Genomic DNA, 23,834 nt, shown 5'->3' with positions numbered 1-23,834 from the left:
ATCTGAGTCTGGATTTGAAAATGATATAATTATCTTCACTAAACTACAAAAGTGGATTTGTGAAATTGTTGACATCATGCAGATCTGTGTTATGTGTTCAGTCTAAAGGAATTTTATGTGTGTTTACAAAGTATAAAAACAGCACTTTTAGCTGCTTTCACAGATCTGTGTGAACGTGGCTCAATTTAACAACATTGTTGTCTGTATGCCTGTCGAAATAGTCCTTGACTGAATTAGTTTCTTGTCAGTGTGTTAGTTCAGTAGTTCAGTGTTTGTTTTTAATGTTATCTGCTTTACACATGGTGTATTATAGCGGTTACGTTCTGCTTTCTTACATATTCCTGTTTTTCCAGTGTTCCGGATTGTTACTTTATATATTTGTTTAAATCGAACTGAATCGTTTGAAACGGTTCGCATATCTAATAAGCATCAATCCACAAATGACTTAAGCTGTTAACTTTTTTAATGTAGCTGACACTCCCTCTGAGTTCAAACAAACCAATATCCCGGAGAAATTCATGTACTCAAACAGTACATTGACTGAACTGCTGTGAAGAGAAAACTGAAGATGAACACCGAGCCGAGCCAGATAACGAACAATACATTGACTCATTCACGAGTCAAGAACCGTTTCTGTCGGACGCGTCCGATTCGTGAACCGAGGAGCTGATGATACTGCGCATGTGTGATTCAGCGTGAAGCAAACCGACACACAGAGCGTCTGAACTGAACTGATTCTTTTGGTGATTGATTCTGAACTGATTCTGTGCTAATGTTATGAGCGCGGGTAAACCGAAGGCTTGAATCAAGGGCAATCATCTCCAATGACGCCATTACGTCGAGCGCAAAAGAACCGGTGAACCGTTTTCTTCAACCGGTTTATTGAATCGAACTGTCCGAAAGAACTACTGGTGATCTGAACACCGATGCAACCGGTTCTTCACTAGTGAACGAGTCAGTCTATTGTACGTTATCTGGGTCGGCTCGGTGTTCATCTTCAGTTCTCTCTTCACAGCAGTTCAGTTTGAGTGCATGAATTACTCCGGGATATTGGTTTGTTTGAACTCAGAGGGAGTGTCAGCCACATTAAAAAAGTTAACAGCTTAAGTCATTTGTGGATTAATGCGTATTAGAGATGCGAACCGTTTAAAACGATTCAGTTCGATTTGGTGAACTGAATGATTCGTTCGCGAACCGGATATCCAGACTGCTTTGATTTGTACTCTCTCTCACAACAGACACGGAAGAGAACACAATGCTGAATAAAGTTTTTGCTATTTTTGGACCAAAATGTATTTTGATGCTTCAAAAAATTCTAACGGACCCTCTGATGTCACATGGACTACTTTGATGATGTTTTTCTTACCTTTCTGGACATGGGCAGTATACCGTACAAACAGCTTCAATGGATGGACTGAGAGACTAAATCTAAAATATCTTAAACTGTGTTCCAAAAATAAACGGAGGTTTTACGGGTTTGAAACAACATGAGGGTAAGTTATTAATTACATAAATTTGCTATCTGGGTGAACTAACCCTTTAAGTGTAAATATATGCTATTTACATTTTAGACTAAGTGCAATTAGCAATGGGTTATATTTATGCCAAGTGAAAATAGCATTTTTTTTTTTTTTACAATATGCTATTTAAGTGCAAATCTATAATTTATATTTACCCTATGTTAAAGTAGCAGGATTTTATGCTATTTATACTACTTATTGTAAATAGTGCCAAATATTTGCACCTCAGTACAGTATTATATTATAACATAATATATTGTATGCAATAATAATGCATTAAAATTATAATTTTAATTAATATTATTAAATGGATGCCACCTTACTGGAACAATGAAGCCCACCCTACACATGCACAAACCACACCGATACATTATTTTAAACTTTTTGATTATTTCCTTCATTTATATTGAAGAAAAAATCCTTTCTGGTGTGATAAGAGATTTGAGGTTTGGATTTGTGAGATTGTGAGGGAATATTACGGTAATGGTGGGTTATAAATTGACTGCACAGCACTGATTCTGACTGTTTAAAAATTTAAAACGACCTAATACATAGAGCATTTATTCTTCATATAAACTTTTGAAATTCACCTGCACAATACATTGGCCTGGGGATTGATGCGTTGGGTTTGACAAGTTCATAGACGTAATAGTTTCCAGGACAAGCTTTGACTCGAATGGAGTTGGACTTGTAGCTGCCACAAGAGGAAGTCGACCACATCCACACCAAAGCATTAGTTCCCACCACTTCACGGGTTACCACTCCATCCTCAAGTCTTGGATGAGAACCATTGAGAGACAATCCAGTTTCACCACCACAACGTGAAGTACTCACACACCACTCAGACATTTGAGCACTGAGTCCTCCCAGATACAGCCGATACCAGCCTTTCCATTCAACAAGACTGTCATTACGTGAAGAGTAGTAATAGTTTGCTTGTATGTCTCTCCAGTATTCATCAAGGATAGTATAATTATAGCATGGATCAGAGCTGGAAGTTGTAGAACCTGATGCCAAAAAAAGCATTGTGTGATTATTATTCAGAATACATACAGTATGGCAGAATACAGACGGCAAACACACTAACATTACATTATAGCTAAACCTATATGTCTGTATGACAGGGAAAGTGTGGATTGAGGATAAACTGACTACACTTACAACAAATGTCAAATTTACACTCTTCTCTCATTAATTTTTTTTCACCTTTATTTAACCAGGAAAGTACTCGTTGAGATTAAAAATCTCTTTTTCAAGAGTGTCCTGGCCAAGATAGGCAGCAGTACAACCATACATACAACACAGAATACACAATAACATAAGACAACTAAAATAGCAGATACAACAACCACAAATCCTTAGCATATCATGCAGAACAACTACAGCCAGATGTGGCTGTTTCCAAGTCAGTTAATATCCTCTTAAAAGTAACCAATGAGACAAGCTTATTAAGTTTCAAATTTTTCTGTAACTTGTTCCATGCAAAAGGAGCAGCAAAGTTAAACGCCTTTTCCCCCAGCTCAGTTCTAACACTTGGTACAGACAAAAGAACAAGATCCTGGGACCGAAGATTGTAAGTCCCTATATCTTTTACACTGATGTAGGTCAGAAGGTAGGATGGAAGAAGACCTAAAATAGCCTTATATATAAAAACATACCAGTGTTGAAGTCTCTGTGTTGACAGAGAAGACCATCCAACACGTTCATACAGTTCACAATGGTGAGTGAGGACTTTCAGACCAGTGATGAACCTCAAAGCTCCATGGTATATAGTATCCAGTGCATGTAAACTTTGAGACGAAGCGTGCATATATAAAACATCACCATAGTCAATAATAGACATAAAAGTACCAGCAACTAACCTCTTTTTAGATTCGAATGAGAGACAGGATTTGATTCTAAAATAAAACCCTAGTTTAAGTTTTAATCTTTTTGCCAGCTGCTGAATATGAGAAGTAAAAGAAAGAGATTCATCTATTAAAATACCGAGATATCTGTATTTAGAAACACATTCAATCTTCTTACCCTGAGAAGTAATGATTGAAGACAGATTTAATTTAGATTTTGAATTTGAAAAAAGCATTACTTTTGTTTTTTCAGCATTTAAAACAAGTTTCAGATCATAAATGTTTTTTTGAAGCATATTAAAATCAAATTGTAATTGGGAGAGGGCCTGGACTGCTGTAGGTGCTGAGCAATACAGTACAGTGTCATCTGCATAAAAATGAAAATTTCCTTTCAATATGTTATGATTCATGTCATTTATATATAGAATGAAAAGCAGTGGACCCAGCACTGATCCCTGTGGCACGCCTTTTGTTATTTTGAGATAGCTAGAGGTATTTCCCTCTGCCTGCACACACTGAGTTCTGTCTGTAAGGTAATTACCAAACCAACTTACAGTTTGTTCAGATAGTCCTGCCCTACACAGTCTGTGCTTAAGCACTGTGTGGTCCACTGTATCAAAAGCCTTAGAAAGGTCAATAAAAAGGGTTGCACAATGCTGCTTTTTATCTATGGATTCAATGAAGTCATTTAAAACCTTAAGAGCTGCAGATGTTGTACTATGCCTTTTTCTAAAACCGGATTGAAAGTCAGATAGAACATTTTTACTGTCCAAAAAATTATTTAAAGGGGGGGTGAAATGCTATTTCATGCATACTGAGTTTTTTACACTGTTAAAGAGTTGGATTCCCATGCTAAACATGGACAAAGTTTCAAAAATTAAGTTGTACTTTTGAAGGAGTATTTCTGTTCCAAAAATACTCCTTCCGGTTTGTCACAAGTTTCGGAAAGTTTTTTTCGAGTATGGCTCTGTGTGACGTTAGATGGAGCGGAATTTCCTTATATGGGTCCTGAGGGCATGTTTGCCGGAAGAGCGCGCGCTCCCGTATAGCAGAGCAGAGAGAGGCTGTGCACAGACAATCACTGATCAGAGCGAGAGCGTCGCGAAATGTCACAAAAGGAGTGTGTTTTTGGTTGCCAGGGCAAGACAACCCTGCACAGATTACCAAAGAAAAAACTGCATTAAGGGACCAGTGGATGGAGTTTATTTTTTCAGAGCATCAACGGAGTTGTGCAAGTGTTTGTGTTTGTTCCCTGCACTTCTAAAATGCTTGTTTTACAAACAAAGCCCAGTTTGACGATGGATTTGCGTATCGTTTATTTCTTAAGGATGATGCAATCCCAACGAAAAAGGGTCACGATCGTGTGTTGGAACCGCAGGCCGTGAGTAAAACTGCTTAAAATATCTCTGCCTCCTTGTTAGTGCGTCCGCCTCCCATCGGAGACCCGGGTTCAAGCCCCGCTCGGAGCGAGTCCTTGCTGCTGCTGCTCTCGTTCAGTTTCAGCCCCATGAGTCCCACGGAGGAGGGAACAGCCTTCCGTTTATCGAACAGCCTTCGATACATTTCTATGTTATAACTTCCCGAAAAAAAATACACAAACATATAAAACAAACTTCTAGCGAAATACTAACAGCATCTAACTTGCAAGTTCGGAGTCGAACCTCATTTCTTTCAGGTCCATCAGTTGTCTCCAGCGATTAAAAGCAGTGCCGATGTTTACTCTGGTATTCTTATCGGATTTGATTTGTGATTCCGAGCGCGGTTCTTTCCCTGTAGCGGGTGTTGGTCTCTTGCCAATGAATGTTCACATCCTATCATTATACATACAAATCTAGCAATATTGTAGTATTTAAAACATACAATATTGCTAGACAAATGAATACCTTATAAAATCTTGTTACTTTTTTTATCCACCTAGCTGCCAACTTATTAAATATTTACTTTAAATGTATGCAATTATTGTTTAGCCCAGCTGTAAGCTTTAAGGTCCTGGATCTAACTTTATTTTTCTTTTATTGATGGTCATTTGGCAGCTAGTTATTGTTTACATTATCGTGACAGTGTTTGTTGCTGCATAAAAGCTTTTGAATTGAAATAAAGACACAGTTGTGTTGAAATAAAGTAGAATTTGTGTTTTATATATTTTGGTTAAGTTTGTTTCCTATACCAGCTGTAAAAAATTGTCTAGTAAATCTGTTATTGATTTTAGTCTTATTTTAGTCGACTAAAATATCAAGCAATTTTAGTCGACTAAAATACCAAGCAATTTTATTCGACTAAAATAAGACTAAAATTAAAACAAATTAGATGACTAAAACTTGACTAAAACTAAAAAGAATTATAGTCAAAAGACTAAGACTAAAACTAAATTAAAATTTAGTGTCAAAATTAACACTGGTGTAGACACTAGACAGACTAAACCTGTCACAACGCGGTTGTGTTTACTTTTCCTTTCCGGTTTACTTTTCTGCCACCAAGCAAGCTCAGTAACTCCTCATCTGCACGCGCTCTCTTTGAAATAGGAATCGTTATCATTGCTCCCCCTGCACTCATCCATGCTAGGCATCCATGATTGGACCCCCTTGAAAATGAGATGTCACATCTCAAGGGCATATCCTTTCAATAAATTAAAATTAAAGGCTGCATGTGCTAGGAGTTCTTGTCCTGTAGATAAACATAACGCCAGTTCAAACTGTGTCCTAATTGGCATTCATCTTTTATGTCAGTGGTCCCTGCAGAAATTACTTGTGAAATGAATTGACATCATGCATGTGTAGTGGAATGAACAGAAAAATTTTGAGAGTTCATGTAATTGAAATGCATGCCCAAAAAGATGCTCATGAGAGTTGATGAAATAAACAAGAATTAATACTTTACCAGTGGCTGTTACTCTTGGAGTAATGAATGCTGTTGGTGTTCTTGGTGTTGCTGCTGTTGTCGAAGAGGCTGCACTAAGTTTTGTGATATCTGATATCAGGAACAATTGTTTTTTATCAATATTATTTTAAATAACACAGAAAGGTTAATCACTGAAATACACATTAATAAATAATCACCTGCACAGTAAACTCCACAGATTACTGGCCTGACAAACTCATAAACATAATAATTTCCTGGACAGGCTTTGACTTGTATAGGGAGAGATCTGTAAGAACAGCAGCCACTCCACCCGGAGGCACAGACCTGACGGGTGACCACCCCATCTTCCAGTCGCGGATGAGAGCCGTTGAGCCACATTGGGTTATAAGTGCCACACATGTATTGATTAACACATGATTCTGGCATCTGGGCATTCTGACCATTGTAGAACAGCCTGTACCAGCCCTGGAGGTAGTCACACCTTATATTGCTACTATTGTAAGAATTGTTTGTTGCTCTCCAAGTCTCATTCAGACTGTTATAGTTGTAGCAAGGGTCAACACTTGGGGTGGTGAAACGTACTATTATGAAAAAAAAAAAGAAAACAGAGAATATTATATACACCAGATAAATTTATTCTAGACAATAATGTGAAAACCTACAATAATTCACAAGAATGCCCTGTTCACACCAAGAACGAAAGCTATGATGATAGTGATGTAAGTGTCCACACCATTATGGGGCGCCATTTATAAAGCATCTCATGCTGAAAATTTTATCACATTTAACTTCAAACAATGTTTAAAAAACTGGTATGAATTTTTGATGATCAGTTTTTAGCACATTTACAACAATATTTGTCAACTTAGAGATATTTGAAATAGTAAAATATAAATATTAAATGTTACACCTAAATGTTAAATGTAAAATCTAAGTGCTAAATCTAAATGCTAAATCTAAATGTTAAATATAAATATTAAATATAAATCTAAATGTTAAATATAAATCTAAATGTTAAATATACATTTAAATCTAAATGTTAAATATAAATCTTAACATAAATGTTAAATATAAATGTTAAGTCTATATGTTAAATCTAAATCTAAATGTTAAATCTAAATATAAATCTAAATGTTAAATCTAAATATAAATATAAATGTTAAATATAAATGTTAAATATAAATCTAAATATAAATGTTGAATCTAAATGTTTCGGGGGAAACTAAATATTTACCTAATATGCTAATTAAAAATGCCGGAAGTGCCAAAATAAAAGCTTGGCGAGGTCAGTGTGTGTGCACTGTGTCAAATAAGTAACAAATAAAAACCATCTCATGCTAAGGAAACTGACTCTTGGACATGGATTATTGTGATAATGACTACCTAAAATAATAAACACGTTTGGAGGAACTGTATTTGAAGATTAGGCTAGTTTCACTTTTATGAAAAGTGTGGGACTTATGATGACCTGTAGCCATAATAGTCAGCCACGAGGGGTCTCATTTTAACTGAATGTTATGTCCTCGCCATAGACTGTATCACTCATCATGTCATCACTCTGTGTCATGTTTTCATGCTTAAAGGCCAGCAAGAGCCTATTTCCCCGCCCATCCCTGACCAGGTACGGTAACTATTGACGCCACTGTCATTCAAAATGTCCAATGAATTGGCATTAGCTGAGAGCATAGGCTCTTGCTGGATTTTAAGCATGCAAACATTTTCATAAAAGTGACACTAGCCTACTCTTCAAATACAGTTTCTCCAAACGTGTTTATTATTTTAGCTAGTCATTATCACAAAAATCCATGTCCAATAGTCAATTTCTTCGGATGAGTTGTTTTTTATTCGTTACTTATTTGACAGGATGCTATAAACACACACTGAACTCATCAAGCTTTTATTTTGGCACTTCCAGTTATCGGCATTTTTTAGATTTAAGATTTAGATTTTACATTTAGATTTTACATTTAGATTTAGATTTAACATTTAGATTTAGATGTAACATTTAGATTTAGATTTAACATTTAGATTTAACATTTAGATTTAGATTTAACATTTAGATTTAACATATAGATTTAGATTTATATTTAACAATTTGACTTTACATTTAGATTTAGATTTAACAATTAGATTTAACATTTAGATTTAGATTTAGATTTAACATTTAGATTCAGCATTTAGATTTCACATTTAGATTTAGATTTTACATTTAAATTTAGATTTAACATTTAGATTTGATGTTTAGATTTTACATTTAGATTTTACATTTAGATTTAACATTTATATTTATATTTAACATTTAGATTTATATTTAACATTTATATTTACATTTAGATTTAACATTTAGATTAAACATTTAGATTTAAATTTAGATTTAACATTTAGGTTTTACATTTAGGTTTTACATTTAGATTTAGATTTAACATTTAGGTTTTACATTTAGATTTAGATTTAACATTTAGATTTAGCATTTAGATTTAGATTTAACATTTAGATTTAGATTTAACATTTAGATTTAGATGTAACATTTAGATTTAACATTTAGATTTAACATTTAGATTTAACATATAGATTTAGATTTAACATTTAGATTTAGATTTAACAATTTAGATTTATATTTAACATTTAGATTTAACATTTAGATTTATATTTAACATTTAGATTTAGATTTAACATTAAGATTTAACATTTTGATTTAGATTTCACATTTTGATTTAGGTTTAGATTTAACATTTAGATTTATTAGATTTAACATTTTGATTTAGGTTTAGATTTAACATTTAGATTTATTAGATTTAACATTTAGATTTAGCATTTAGATTTAACATGTAGATTTAACATTTAGATTTAGCATTTAGATTTAACATTTAGATTTAGATTTAGCATTTAGATTTAACATTTAGATTTAGATTTAACATTTAGATTTAACATTTAGATTAAAATTTATATTTATATTTAACAGTTAGATTAAACATTTAGATTTAAATTTATATTTAACAATTTGACTTTACATTTATATTTATATTTAGATTTAACAATTAAATTTAACATTTAGATTTAGATTTAACATTTAGATTTAGCATTTAGATTTAACATTTAGATTTAGATTTAACTTTTATATTTAACATTTAGATTTATATTTAACATTTCGATTTAACATTTCGATTTAACATTTCGATTTTACATTTAGATTTAACATTTAGATTTAGATTTAACATTTATATTTAACATTTAGATTAAACATTTAGATTTTACATTTAGATTTAACATTTAGATTTTACATTTAGATTTAACATTTAGATTTAGATTTAACATTTAGATTTAGCATTTAGATTTAGATTTAAACTTAACATTTAGATTTAGCATTTAGGTTTTACATTTAGATTTAGATTTAATATTTATATTAACATTTAGATTTATATTTAACATTTATATTTATATTTAACTATTTAGATTTATATTTAACATTTAGATTTAACATTTAGATTTAGATTTAACATTTAGATTTATATTTAACATTAAGATTTAACATTTAGATTTATATTTAACATTTAGATTTATATTTAACATTTAGATTTAGATTTAACATTAAGATTTAACATTTAGATTTAGATTTAACATTTAGATTTAACATTTAGATTTAGATTTAGATTTATTAGATTTAACATTTAGATTTAGCATTTAGATTTAACATGTAGATTTAACATTTAGATTTAGCATTTAGATTTAACATTTAGATTTAACATTTAGATTTAACATTTAGATTTAGATTTAACATGTAGAGTTAACATTTAGATTTAGATTTAACATTTAGATTGAAATGTATATTTATATTTATATTTAACAGTTAGATTAAACATTTAGATTTAAATTTATATTTAACAATTTGACTTTACATTTATATTTATATTTAGATTTAACAATTAAATTTAACATTTAGATTTAGATTTAGCATTTAGATTTAGCATTTAGATTTAACATTTAGATTTAGATTTAACTTTTAGATTTAACATTTAGATTTAGATTTAACATTTCGATTTAACATTTCGATTTAACATTTAGATTTTACATTTAGATTTATATTTAACATTTATATTTAACATTTAGATTAAACATTTAGATTTTACATTTAGATTTAACATTTAGATTTAACATTTAGATTTAGATTTAACATTTAGATTTAGCATTTAGATTTAACATTTAGATTTAGATTTAGACTTAACATTTAGATTTAAGATTTAGATTTAGATTTAGACTTAACATTTAGATTTAACATTTAGATTTATATTTAACATTTAGATTTAGATTTAACATTTAGATTTAGATTTAACTATTTAGATTTAGATTTAACATTTAGATTTAACATTTAGATTTAGATTTAACATTTAGATTTAGATTTAACATTAAGATTTAACATTTAGATTTAGATTTAACATTTAGATTTATATTTAACATTTAGATTTAGATTTAACATTAAGATTTAGATTTAACTTTTAGATTTAGATTCAACATTTAGATTTAGATTTAACATTTAGATTTAGATTTAACATTTAGATTTAGATTTAACATTAAGATTTAACATTTAGATTTAGATTTAACATTTAGATTTATATTTAACATTTAGATTTAGATTTAACATTAAGATTTAGATTTAACTTTTAGATTTAGATTTAACATTTAGATTTAGATTTAACATTTAGATTTAACATTTAGATTTTACATTTAGATTTTACATTTAGATTTTACATTTAGATTTAACATTTAGATTTAACATTTAGATTTTACATTTAGATTTTACATTTAGATTTAGTATTTAGATTTAACATTTAGATTTAGATTTAGACTTAACATTTAGATTTAGCATTTAGATTTTACATTTAGATTTAGATTTAGATTTAATATTTAGATTTAACATTTATATTTAACATTTAGATTAAACATTTTGATTTAACACTTTGATTTAACATTTAGATTTAGATTTAACATTTAGATTTAACATTTAGATTTAGATTTAACATTTAGATTTAGATTTAAAATTTAGATTTAGCATTTAGATTTAACATTTAGATTTAGATTTAGATTTAGACTTAACATTTAGATTTAACATTTAGATTTAACATTTAGATTTAGATTTAACATTTAGATTCAGATTTAAAATTTAGATTTAGCATTTAGATTTAACATTTAGATTTAGATTTAGATTTAGACTTAACATTTAGATTTAGCATTTATATTTTACATTTAGATTTAACATTTAGATTTTACATTTAGATTTTACATTTAGATTTAGATTTAACATTTATATTTAACATTTTGATTAAACATTTTGATTTTACATTTTGATTTAAGATTTAGATTTAGATTTAACATTTAGATTTAGATTTAGACTTAACATTTACATTTAGCATTTAGATTTTACATTTAGATTTAGATTTAATATTTATATTTAACATTTAGATTTAGATTTAACATTTAGATTTAGATTTAACTATTTAGATTTAGATTTAACATTTAGATTTAACATTTAGATTTAGATTTAACATTTAGATTTAGATTTAACATTAAGATTTAACATTTAGATTTAGATTTAACATTTAGATTTAACATTTAGATTCAGATTTAAAATTTAGATTTAGCATTTAGATTTAACATTTAGATTTAGATTTAGATTTAGACTTAACATTTAGATTTAGCATTTATATTTTACATTTAGATTTAACATTTAGATTTTACATTTAGATTTTACATTTAGATTTAGATTTAACATTTATATTTAACATTTTGATTAAACATTTTGATTTTACATTTTGATTTAAGATTTAGATTTAGATTTAACATTTAGATTTAGATTTAGACTTAACATTTACATTTAGCATTTAGATTTTACATTTAGATTTAGATTTAATATTTATATTTAACATTTAGATTTAGATTTAACATTTAGATTTAGATTTAACTATTTAGATTTAGATTTAACATTTAGATTTAACATTTAGATTTAGATTTAACATTTAGATTTAGATTTAACATTAAGATTTAACATTTAGATTTAGATTTAACATTTAGATTTAACATTTAGATTTAGATTTAAAATTTAGATTTAGCATTTAGATTTAACATTTAGATTTAGATTTAGACTTAACATTTAGATTTAGCATTTATATTTTACATTTATATTTAACATTTATATTTTACATTTAGATTTAGATTTAACATTTATATTTAACATTTTGATTAAACATTTAGATTTTACATTTTGATTTTACATTTTGATTTAGATTTAACATTTAGATTTAGCATTTAGATTTAACATTTAGATTTAGCATTTAGATTTAACATTTAGATTTAGATTTAGACTTAACATTTAGATTTAGCATTTAGATTTTACATTTAGATTTAGATTTAATATTTATATTTAACATTTAGATTTAGATTTAACATTTAGATTTAGATTTAACTATTTAGATTTATATTTAACATTTAGATTTAACATTTAGATTTAACATTTAGATTTAACATTTAGATTTAGATGTAACATTAAGATTTAACATTTAGATTTATATTTAACATTTAGATTTATATTTAACATTTATATTTAGATTTAACATTAAGATTTAGATTTAACTTTTAGATTTTACATTTTGATTTAACATTTAGATTTAGATTTAACATTTAGATTTAACATTTAGATTTAGATTTAACATTTAGATTTTACATTTGGATTTAGATTTAAAATTTAGATTTAGCATTTAGATTTAACATTTAGATTTAGCATTTAGATTTTACATTTAGATTTAACATTTATATTTTACATTTAGATTTAGATTTAACATTTATATTTAACATTTAGATTAAACATTTAGATTTTACATTTTGATTTAACATTTAGATTTAGATTTAACATTCATATTTAGCATTTAGATTTAACATTTAGATTTATATTTAACATTTAGATTTTACATTTAGATTTAGATTTAAAATTTAGATTTAGCATTTAGATTTAACATTTAGATTTAGATTTAGACTTAACATTTAGATTTAGCATTTAGATTTTACATTTAGATTTAGATTTAATATTTAGATTTAACATTTAGATTTAGATTTAACATTTAGATTTAGATTTAACATTTAGATTTAACATTTAGATTTAGATTTAACAATTTATATTTATATTTAACATTTAGATTTATATTTAACATTTAGATTTAGCATTTAGATTTAACATTTAGATTTAGATTTAACATTTAGATTTTACATTTAGATTTAGATTTAAAATTTAGATTTAGCATTTAGATTTAACATTTAGATTTAGATTTAGACTTAACATTTAGATTTAGCATTTAGATTTTACATTTAGATTTAGATTTAACATTTAGATTTAACATTTAGATTTAGATTTAACATTTAGATTTAACATTTAGATTTAGATTTAACATTTAGATTTAACATTTAGATTTATATTTAACAATTTAGATTTAGATTTAACATTTAGATTTAGATTTAACATTAAGATTTAAAATTTAGATTTAACATTTAGATTTAACATGTAGATTTAGATTTAGACTTAACATTTAGATTTAGCATTTAGATTTTACATTTAGATTTAGATTTAACATTTAGATTTAACATTTGATTTAGATTTAACATTTAGATTTAACATTTAAATTTAGATTTAACATTTAGATTTAACATTTAGATTTATATTTAACAATTTAGATTTAGATTTAACATTTAGATTTAGATTTAACATTAAGATTTAAAATTTAGATTTAACATTTAGATTTAACATGTAGATTTAGATTTAGACTTAACATTTAGATTTAGCATTTAGATTTTACATTTAGATTTAGATTTAACATTTAGATTTAACATTTAGATTTAGATTTAACATTTAGATTTATATTTAACATTTAGATTTAACATTTAGATTTAGATTTAACATTTAGATTTAACATTTAGATTTATATTTAACAATTTAGATTTAGATTTAACATTTAGATTTAGATTTAACATTTAGATTTAGATTTAACATTAAGATTTAAAATTTAGATTTAACATTTAGATGTAACATGTAGATTTAGATTTAACATTTAGATTTAAAATTTAGATTTACATTTAGATTTAACATTTAGATTTAGATTTATTAGATTTAACATTTAGATTTAGCATTTAGATTTAACATTTAGATTTAGCATTTATATTAAACATTTAGATTTAGATTTAACATTTAGATTTAACATTTAGATTTAACATTTAGATTTAGATTTAACATTTAGATTTAACATTTAGATTTAGATTTAAAATTTAGATTTACATTTAGTTTTAACATTTAGATTTATTAGATTTAACATTTAGATTTAGCATTTAGATTTAACATTTAGATTTAGCATTTATATTAAACATTTAGATTTAGATTTAACATTTAGATTTAACATTTAGATTTAACATTTAGGTTTAACATTCAGATTTAGATTTAACATGTAGATTTAACATTTAGATTTAACAGTTAGATTAAACATTTAGATTTAAATTAATATTTAACAATTTGACTTTACATTTATATTTATATTTAGATTTAACAATTAAATTTAACATTTAGATTCAGATTTAACATTTAGATTTAGATTTAACATTTAGATTTAGCATTTAGATTTAACATTTAGATTTAGATTTAACTTTTAGATTTAAAATTTAGATTTAGATTTAACATTTAGATTTAACATTTAGATTTATATTTGTATTTATATTTAACAGTTAGATTAAACATTTAGATTTACATTTATATTTAACAATTTGACTTTACATTTATATTTATATTTAGATTTAACATTTATATTTAGATTTATATTTAGATTTAACAGTTAGATTTAGCATTTAGATTTAACATTTAGATTTAGATTTAAAATTTAGATTTAACATTTAGATTTAGATTTAACATTTAGATTTAACATTTAGATTTAGATTTAACATTTAGATTTAACATTTAGATTTAGATTTAACATTTAGATTTTACATTTAAATTTAGATTTAACATTAAGATTTAACATTTAGATTTATATTTAACATTTAGATTTAGATTTAACATTTATCTTTAGATTTAGATTTAACATTTAGATTTAGATTTATATTTAGATTTAACATTTAGATTTAGCATTCAGATTTAACATTTAGATTTAACATTTAGATTTAACATTTAGATTTAACATTTAGATTTAGATTTAACATTTAGATTTTACATTTAGATTTTACATTTAGATTTAACATTTAGATTTAACATTTAGATTTAGATTTAACATTTAGATTAAACATTTAGATTTAAATTTATATTTAGATTTAACATTTAGATTTAACATTTAGATTTTACATTTAGATTTAGATTTAACATTTAGATTTAACATTTAGATTTAACATTTAGATTTAGATTTAGATTTAACAATTAGATTTAACATTTAGCATTTAGATTTAACATTTAGGTGTAACATTTAATATTTATATTTAACTATTTAAAATATCTCTTAAGTTGACAAATATTGTTGTAAATGAGTTGTAAATTGTTGTAAGTGACCGTGAAAAATTCATACCAGTTTTTTAAACATTGTTTGAAGCTAAATGTGACAAAATGTTGCTGTTGTTTTCAGCGTGAGCCGCTTTACAAACGGCGCCCTATACTCTTGCTGGCGTTTAAGCATGCAAACATTTTCATAAAAATGACACTAGTCTACTCTTCTAGGTAGTCATTATCACGATAATCCATGTCCAATAGTCAATTTCCTCCGATGAGATGGTTTTTATTAGATACTTATTTGACACGATGCTATAAACACACACTGACCTCATCGAGCTTTTATTTTGGCACTTCCGGTTATTGGCATTTTGAATTTGCATATTAGCTAAATATTTTATTTCAACCGAAAAATTTAGATTCAACATTTAGATTTAGATTTAGATTTAACATTTAGATTTTACATTTAGATTTAGATTTAACATTTAAATTTTATATTTAGATTTAGATTTTACATTTAGATTTAAATTTAACATTTAGATTTAGATTTAACATTTAGATTAAACATTTAGATTTAAATTTAACATTTAGATTTAGATTTAACATTTAGATTTAGATTTAACATTTAGATTAAACATTTAGATTAAACATTTAGATTTAAATTTAATATTTAGATTTTTTAAACATTTAGATTTAGATTTAACATTTAGATTTAGATTTTACATTTAGATTTAACATTTAGATTTAGATTTTAGATTTAGATTTAACATTTAGATTTAGATTTAACATTTAGAATTTACATTGAGATTTAACATTTAGATTTAGATTTTAGATTTAGATTTTAGATTTAGATTTAACATTTAGATTTAGATTTAACATTTAGATTTTACATTTAGATTTAACATTTAGATTTTACATTTAGATTTAGATTTTACTTTTAGATTTTACATTTAGATTTAGATTTTACATTTAGATTTTACATTTAGATTTAACATTTAGATTTAGATTTAACATTTAGATTTAACATTTAGATTTAACATTTAGATTTTACATTTAGATTTAGATTTTAGATTTAGATTTAGATTTAGATTTAACATTTAGATTTAACATTTAGATTTTACATTTAGCTTTAGATTTAACATTTAGATTTAAATTTAGATGTAACATTTAGATTTTACATTTAGATTTAGATTTAGATTTAGATTTAACAATTCGATTTAACATTTATATTTAGATTTAACATTTATATTTAGATTTAAAAATTAGATTTAACATTTAGATTTAGATTTAACATTTAGATTTAGATTTAACAATTAGATTTAACATTTAGCATTTAGATTTTACATTTAACATTTAGGTGTAACATTTAATATTGATATTAAACTATTTAAAATATCTCTAAGTTGACAAATATTGTTGTAAATGTGCTAAAAAGTGACCGTGACAGTTTTTTATGCATTGTTTGAAGCTAAATGTGACAAAATGTTGCCATTGTTTTCAGCGTGAGCCGCTTTACAAACGGCGCCCCGTACACCATGGAATGATTTCTTCAGTTTATTGTAAGTGCATGTGTGTCTGCTGCTTTTAATTCTCGAGCTCATAATAGCAGGATGGATTCTGATTGGGTATCATTCAACAACTGGAAAAAAAATCATTCTGGAAGTGATTCCAACGAAATCATTTGACTGTGCCTTTATCATCACAGCTGTGGTGTGGACTGCTATTCTTTAATAATGAGAATGATTGTTATAACTATATCTGTATCCTTTTCATCCTTGCTGTGAATGGGCCCTAAGCATACAAATACAAGTTATAGGGTATATTAAAAATGAATATACCTGAACAATATGTAGGAGATGGGATTGAAAGAGCTGGCCTGGTAAATTTGTAGACATAATAGTTTCCCGGACAAGCTTTGACTTGTATTGGGTCGGATCTGTAGTAACTGCACTGGTCATAGTAAGAGCCGTAAATGTCACGAGTAACAGCTCCATCTTCCAGCCGAGGATGAGAACCACCAAGCCACAGAGAACTAAAACCTCCACATGCCAAGTAAGACACACACCATTCAGGCATCTGAGCACTCAATCCATTAAGAAAGAGTCGATACCAGCCATCCCAATTAGCATCTGTGTCATCATAATTAGCATTGGATCCATAACCATAACTGAGTATGTTTCTCCAGCTGTCATTGAGTGTGTTGTAGTTAATGCATGGGTCATAATCTAAAATTGAGAGATGACAAGATCAAAACAAACAAGGCATTTTTAAAGAGAAAATTCATAAGTGCAAATCTGAACAGGTCAAGCATAAAGATCACAAGATTCCTAGACCATTCATACTTAACAGATCTGTGTAATAGTGATGCTACATGTGAAGAAACAAAAGCTGTTTTAAATTGCATTGCAAGAATTCAGTTGCAAATGTCACAGTTTTTATTATTTGTAATAACACATACATTCATTTACAAAGACTGATTAACAACTTACTCAAAGTGTTGTTGGTTCTAGTGGTTATAGCTGGACGTATAGTGGAAATCGGCTGTGAAATGGTGCTAATATCTGAAAGAAAGATTATTCATTATAAGATAGAAATCATTTTTAAAAAATAAAAAAATGTATAAATCACCGTACTTGTACAATATCCTGCACACCAGTTTTGCTCCACAAGTTCATAGACATAGTAATTTCCTGGACATGCTTTAACTCTGATTGGTCTTGGTTTGTAATCACAGCATTGAGTCCAGTACTGTCCACAGACCTCTCTGATCACCACTCCATCTACAATCTGAGGGTGAGGACCGTTCAGCCACAGTGGGATCGGTGTGTTACATCTGTATGAACTAACACAGGTCTCTGGCAACTGGATGTTCATTCCACGGTATAAAAGCCGGTACCAGCCATTCCAGGAGAAAGAATAATCACAAATGCTACCTCCACTTTCATTGTTGGCTCTCCAGGGACGATCCAGAGACTTATAGTTGTAGCAGGGATCACTGCTGATGTTTTGGAAAGCAACTGTTATGGAGTTTGCAAAAGTAATGTTAAAACATTGTAATGACATTGAATACAATTTAGAGTGTTCTAAAAGCATATTTAATTTTAAATCCCATGTTGCAGGTTAACCACAGATGTCGATTAATGGGTGCATAAATCACTCTAGATATGTATATAATTTTTAAATAAATTTTTACGTTTTTCGTTTTTAGTATTAACGTTTTTTTTACGCAATTCGGTGATGACGTCGCGTTGGGGAGAAGTGGAGGAAAGGTAGCCTCAGCTTAGTATTAGAAGAATGGCGACTGACTGGGATGAGGAAGAAGTGGCAAGAGCCAACATGTATGATGGCCCACAGCCGTGTAATTTTGAACCTGCCAGACGTGAGTGGGCAAATGAAGAATTGCCAAGAACGGATGGCCGTCAAAGCCAACTAAATGCATGGTTCGATGAGAATGAGAGGAGAGTTGATGAAGTGTCCTAGTGAGTTGCTATCATTTAGCATCGCAGCAATGAGCACTGGAGCTAGTCTACGAGCAGCAGTGCACAATAACGACACATTTATATATATTTTTTATAATCAATGTTTTCTTTATATCTAGTGGCAGTGATCATGACGTTAGTTCAGATAAGTACCGGTAACCTTTGTCATAGTGTCGTAGTCCTGGTAAACTTTGTCTTTGTCATCAAGAAATAGAAGGCATCATGCTAGCTATATGGACGTTTCTAAGCGTTTATCTCTTCCTCCAGTGAAAATGTTGTTACAAACGTAGCCACGTGTCTGTCGCTGTGTTTGGCAGGTGCTTGTGTGGGTGCTGTCCCATGGAAACTGTGTTGGAAAGCATGTGCTGTAGGGAAGCGAGTGCGTTTGGGTTGCTGTTGGTCGATATCTATGTATCTGTCTGTCTATCTATCTATATATATATATATATATATATATATGTAGTCTATCTATCTATCTATCTATCTATATCTATGTATTTATCTATTTATCTATAATCTGTGCTATCTGAATAATCTCGTCTACTACTCGTCTCTCTAGTCACTTTCAATGCTCTCAATGCGGGCTTTGGTAAATTCTCTCCCCAACGTGACGTAATGCAATGCATTGTGGGGAAAAGGAGAATCGTTGCAAACCGCTGTAAGATAGTACTTACTTTTTCATATTATATTCCATTTTGTGATACCCAACAACATAAAATACAATGGATAACAGTTTAAATGTTTATTACCAACAAGCAAATTGCATAACTTTGTAAAAAAATTAACCCTGCAACACGGCCTTTAATGTAAACTTACATCTGAGTCTGGATTTTTTTAAATTATATAATTATCATCACTAAACTACAAAAAAATTTGTGAAATTGCACATATCATGCACATGTGTCTTATAGTGTTGTCCCGATACCAAAATTATTGCTTCGATACCGATATCTAGTCAAGAATTGCGATTTCGATACTTTTTCGATACTTTTCCTGTAAAGGGAAAATACATTCTCAAATATCATTGATGTGATTGATGTGAAAAAATACATCTTTATTGAGCGTCATCTTTTTCTACCAGCCATGGACCGGTGGCCACAGTATCACTTGTGCCTGCACATACAGCCTAGTGATGCGCGGGTCGGGGGGTTTTTTCGCGGGTCCTGCGTTTATGAAATAATTTGTCCCGCCCCAGCCTGCAAATAAAGTAACATTTTTTTACCCACCCCGACCCGCGCATCGGGGACATAACGGAAGATACATTGCTACTAGACTCATATTTCTCGTTCACTGAAGCTCCTCCCTCCAAAGCAGCGCGCGAGCTCTGCGCTATTGAGAATGAGAAGTTGTTGTCATAGCACAAAGCCCCTCCCTCGATATCACAGTCTCCGCCATGTTGGCAGGATACTGGCGGCGAAACAGGATTGTTTACATGTGTTGTTAAGAGGAGGTTCTTGCAATTCTGCACTGTTTTACCATGCCTGGAAGTTACGGCTGCGTTAAAAACTGCTCCAGTACATCTCACGATACATTGGAAAACATAGGAACAATGGAATACAGTTTTTTTTAGGTTACACCAAATGCAAAACAGCGGTATTTGGAGAAGCGCTCAAGCATCCAAAATATCGACCCATACGAGCTCCCTGCAGCAGCACAGAGACCTGGACCATTTACCTCTATGCACACATATGGACATTGGGAATTATATTGTTTTTGGTTTAAGTTACTACACAATGCAGGAGTTTAAAAGCCACAAGTCTTTGGAAAGTTACGAGGCTTTCTGCTGTGGCTGAGAAAGACCTGAAATTCCCCCAGAACTGAGGCGGAAAAGGAGAGGGTGCCGTGCTGGAATAAGGAGACGAATTCTTCCTTCTATCATTATGGGAAATGTAAGATCGATCTCTAACAAGATGGATGAGCTTGGGGTGCTAGCGCGGCACTAGCAGGAGTACAGAGAGAGCAGCGTCATGGTGTTTACGGAAACATGGCTAATGGAGCAAACTCCGGACACAAACATCATGCTGGACGGCTTTCAGATGAGACGGACTGACAGGACGAGGGAGAGCGGTAAGAGGAAAGGAGGAGGGCTGATAGTGTTTGTGAACAATAGATGGTGTAATCAAGGTCACATCACTGTTAAAGAACAATACTGTGATAAGGATATAGAGCTGTTAGCAGTTAGCATGCGACCTGGCTATTTTCCGAGGGAGTTTACACACGTTATCGTGTTAGCTGTGTATGTGCCTCCATCAGCTGATGCAAATGCTGCATGTGAATATATCCATAATGTTACCAGCAGACTGCAGACACAGCATCCAAATGCTTTCCTCCTTATCTCTGGTGATTTTAATCATGCCTCCCTGTCCTCTATTCTGCCTACTTTTAAGCAGTATATCACTTGTCATGCCAGGGACAATAAAACACTGGACTTATTGTATACAAACACTAAGGATGCATACACTTCTGCTCCTCATCCTCCCCTGGGAAGATCTGATCACAATCTGGTGCACCTCATGCCTGTGTATAAACCTCTGGTATGCAGGCAGCCAGCTGTGACCCACACAGTGAGAAAATGGTCAGAGGCGGCGGAGGAAGCCTTGAGGGACTGTTTTGAAAAGACCATATGGGATGTCCTGGTAAATGATCACGGGGAGGATATCAATAGTTTGACACACTGCATCACAGGCTATATTAACTTTTGTGTGGAAAACACTGTACCCAACCAAACCATACAGTGTTTTTCCAATAACAAGCCGTGGATTACTCCGGATATAAAAGTGCTCCTGAGGGAGAAGAAGAGGGTTTTTAGGTCAGGAAATAAAGAGGAGCTAAAAATTGTGCAGAGGGAGTTGAGGAAGAAGATCAGGCATGGTTAATGCAGCTACAAGAGGAAAATGGAGGACCAGCTGCAAAATTACGATGTCAGAGGTGTCTGGAGGAGCCTGAATACCATCTCTGGGTATAAAGTCACCACACCTCAACCTGAGGTGGACCATCAGTGGCTGAATGACCTGAATATCTTTTTTAACAGATTCGACCAGGCATCTGGGCCTCCCACTTTACAGACACCCCTTATGAGCACATTACCATCGCTGACACTTGATTCAGAGCCCTTTTATATCTCTAGTACACCTACTTCTCCATATCTTATCCCCCCGATTACAACTATTCTAAGCCCTGAGCATCCAACCACTAAACTGTCTCTTACCGTTACCGTAAACCAGGTGAGAGGTGAGCTGAGGAGACTGAAGATGAGGAAGGCAGCAGGACCAGATGGAATCAGTCCAAGGCTCCTTCGGTCCTGTGCTGACCAGCTTTGTGAGACACTTCAGTACATGTTCAACTTGAGCTTGAGGCTAGGCCAAGTACCACAGCTGTGGAAAACATCATGTCTGTCTCCTGTGCCTAAGACGCCACACCCCAAGGACATGAATAGCTACAGTCCGGTGGCTTTGACGTCTCATCTGATGAAAATATTTGAAAGACTTGTTCTAGGATATCTTCATCCCCTGGTGAACTCGTCAATGGATCCGCTCCAGTTTGCCTATTGGCCTGGTGTTGGGGTGGATGATGCTCTCATCTACCTTCTCCACAGATCACTCTCTCATCTGGAAAAAGCTGGAAGCTCTCTGAGGATCATGTTTTATGATTTCTCCAGTGCCCTTAACACCATCCAGCCTGCACTGCTGAGAGACAAGCTGGAGGTTGCTGGAGTAGACCTTCACCTCTCAACCTGGATCCTGGACTACCTCACCAGCAGACCACAGTTCGTGAGGATTAAGTACTGTCAGTCTGATACAGTGGTCTGCAACACAGGGGTACCACAAGTACAGTATTAGCACCATTCCTTTTCACCCTCTACACTGCAGACTTCACCTCTAACACCTCAGACTGCTACCTCCAGAAGTTCTCTGATGACTCTGCTGTCGTTGGTCTTATCTCTGATGGGGATGACAGAGTGTACAGACAACTGAATCAGGACTTTGTGGACTGGTGCAATATAAACCACCTCCTTATCAATGCAGCAAAGACTAAGGAGCTAGTGGTGGACTTTCGCAGGAGAAAGCATGTTTCCATGGTACCTGTGAGTATTCAGGGGGTGGATATTGAGATTGTGGACTCCAATAGGTATCTTGGGTTCCAGGTAAACAATAAATTGGACTGTACTGACACTGTTAGTGCCCTTTATAAGAAGGGCCAGAAGAGACTGGCTCAAGAGAATTAGGTCTTTTGGAGTACAGGGTTCACTCCTGAGGACCTTTTATGACTCAGTGGTGGCGTCAGCCATCTTCTTTGGTGTGGTATGCTGGAGTAGCAGCATTACAGTGGCAGACAGGAAGAAGCTAAACAGGCTGATTAGAAGGGCTGGTTCCATCCTGGGTTGCTCACTTGAGCCAGTGGAGGTGGTGGGAGAAAGGAGGGTGAGAGCTATGCTCTCATCCATGCTTAAGAACTCGTCCCACCCACTTCATGGGACACTAACATCACTGAGCAGCTCCTTCAGTGACAGACTGATACATCCACGCTGTGCGAAGGAGAGATTCAGGAGATCCTTTCTTCCTGCGGCCGTGAGACTTTATAAAAGCATGGTTAAGTACTAAACAGAAATCACAACTCAGAGACGGAA

At 30.6% G+C, this 23,834-nt stretch overlaps 1 protein-coding gene across 6 annotated transcripts in view; it reads right to left on the bottom strand.

Moving 5' to 3' along the window:
• LOC127952514 (pancreatic secretory granule membrane major glycoprotein GP2) overlaps positions 1–23,834 on the bottom strand; it is a 36,004-nt gene that overhangs the window by 7,423 nt on the left and 4,747 nt on the right. Inside the window, exons 4-7 of one of the 6 annotated variants that reach the window (XM_052551011.1) lie at positions 18,362–18,745; positions 18,218–18,289; positions 17,567–17,953; positions 6,691–6,807 (exon numbers count right to left, since the gene is read on the bottom strand). The exons of 1 other annotated variant lie outside the window; for it this stretch is intronic. In XM_052551011.1, the coding sequence (XP_052406971.1) occupies positions 6,691–6,807; positions 17,567–17,953; positions 18,218–18,289; positions 18,362–18,745 (960 nt within the window). Of the gene's footprint in view, positions 1–2,110; positions 2,523–6,690; positions 6,808–17,566; positions 17,954–18,217; positions 18,290–18,361; positions 18,746–23,834 lie in introns of those variants that run through there. 4 more of the 6 variants (XM_052551015.1, XM_052551016.1, XM_052551013.1 and 1 more) reach the window with 4 other exon arrangements.

Source organism: Carassius gibelio, chromosome B3 (assembly GCF_023724105.1).
Source record: "Carassius gibelio isolate Cgi1373 ecotype wild population from Czech Republic chromosome B3, carGib1.2-hapl.c, whole genome shotgun sequence".
Taxonomy (NCBI): domain Eukaryota; kingdom Metazoa; phylum Chordata; class Actinopteri; order Cypriniformes; family Cyprinidae; genus Carassius; species Carassius gibelio.
Note: the sequence above shows the minus strand (reverse complement) of the source record. Positions and strands in the feature narration are given on the sequence as shown.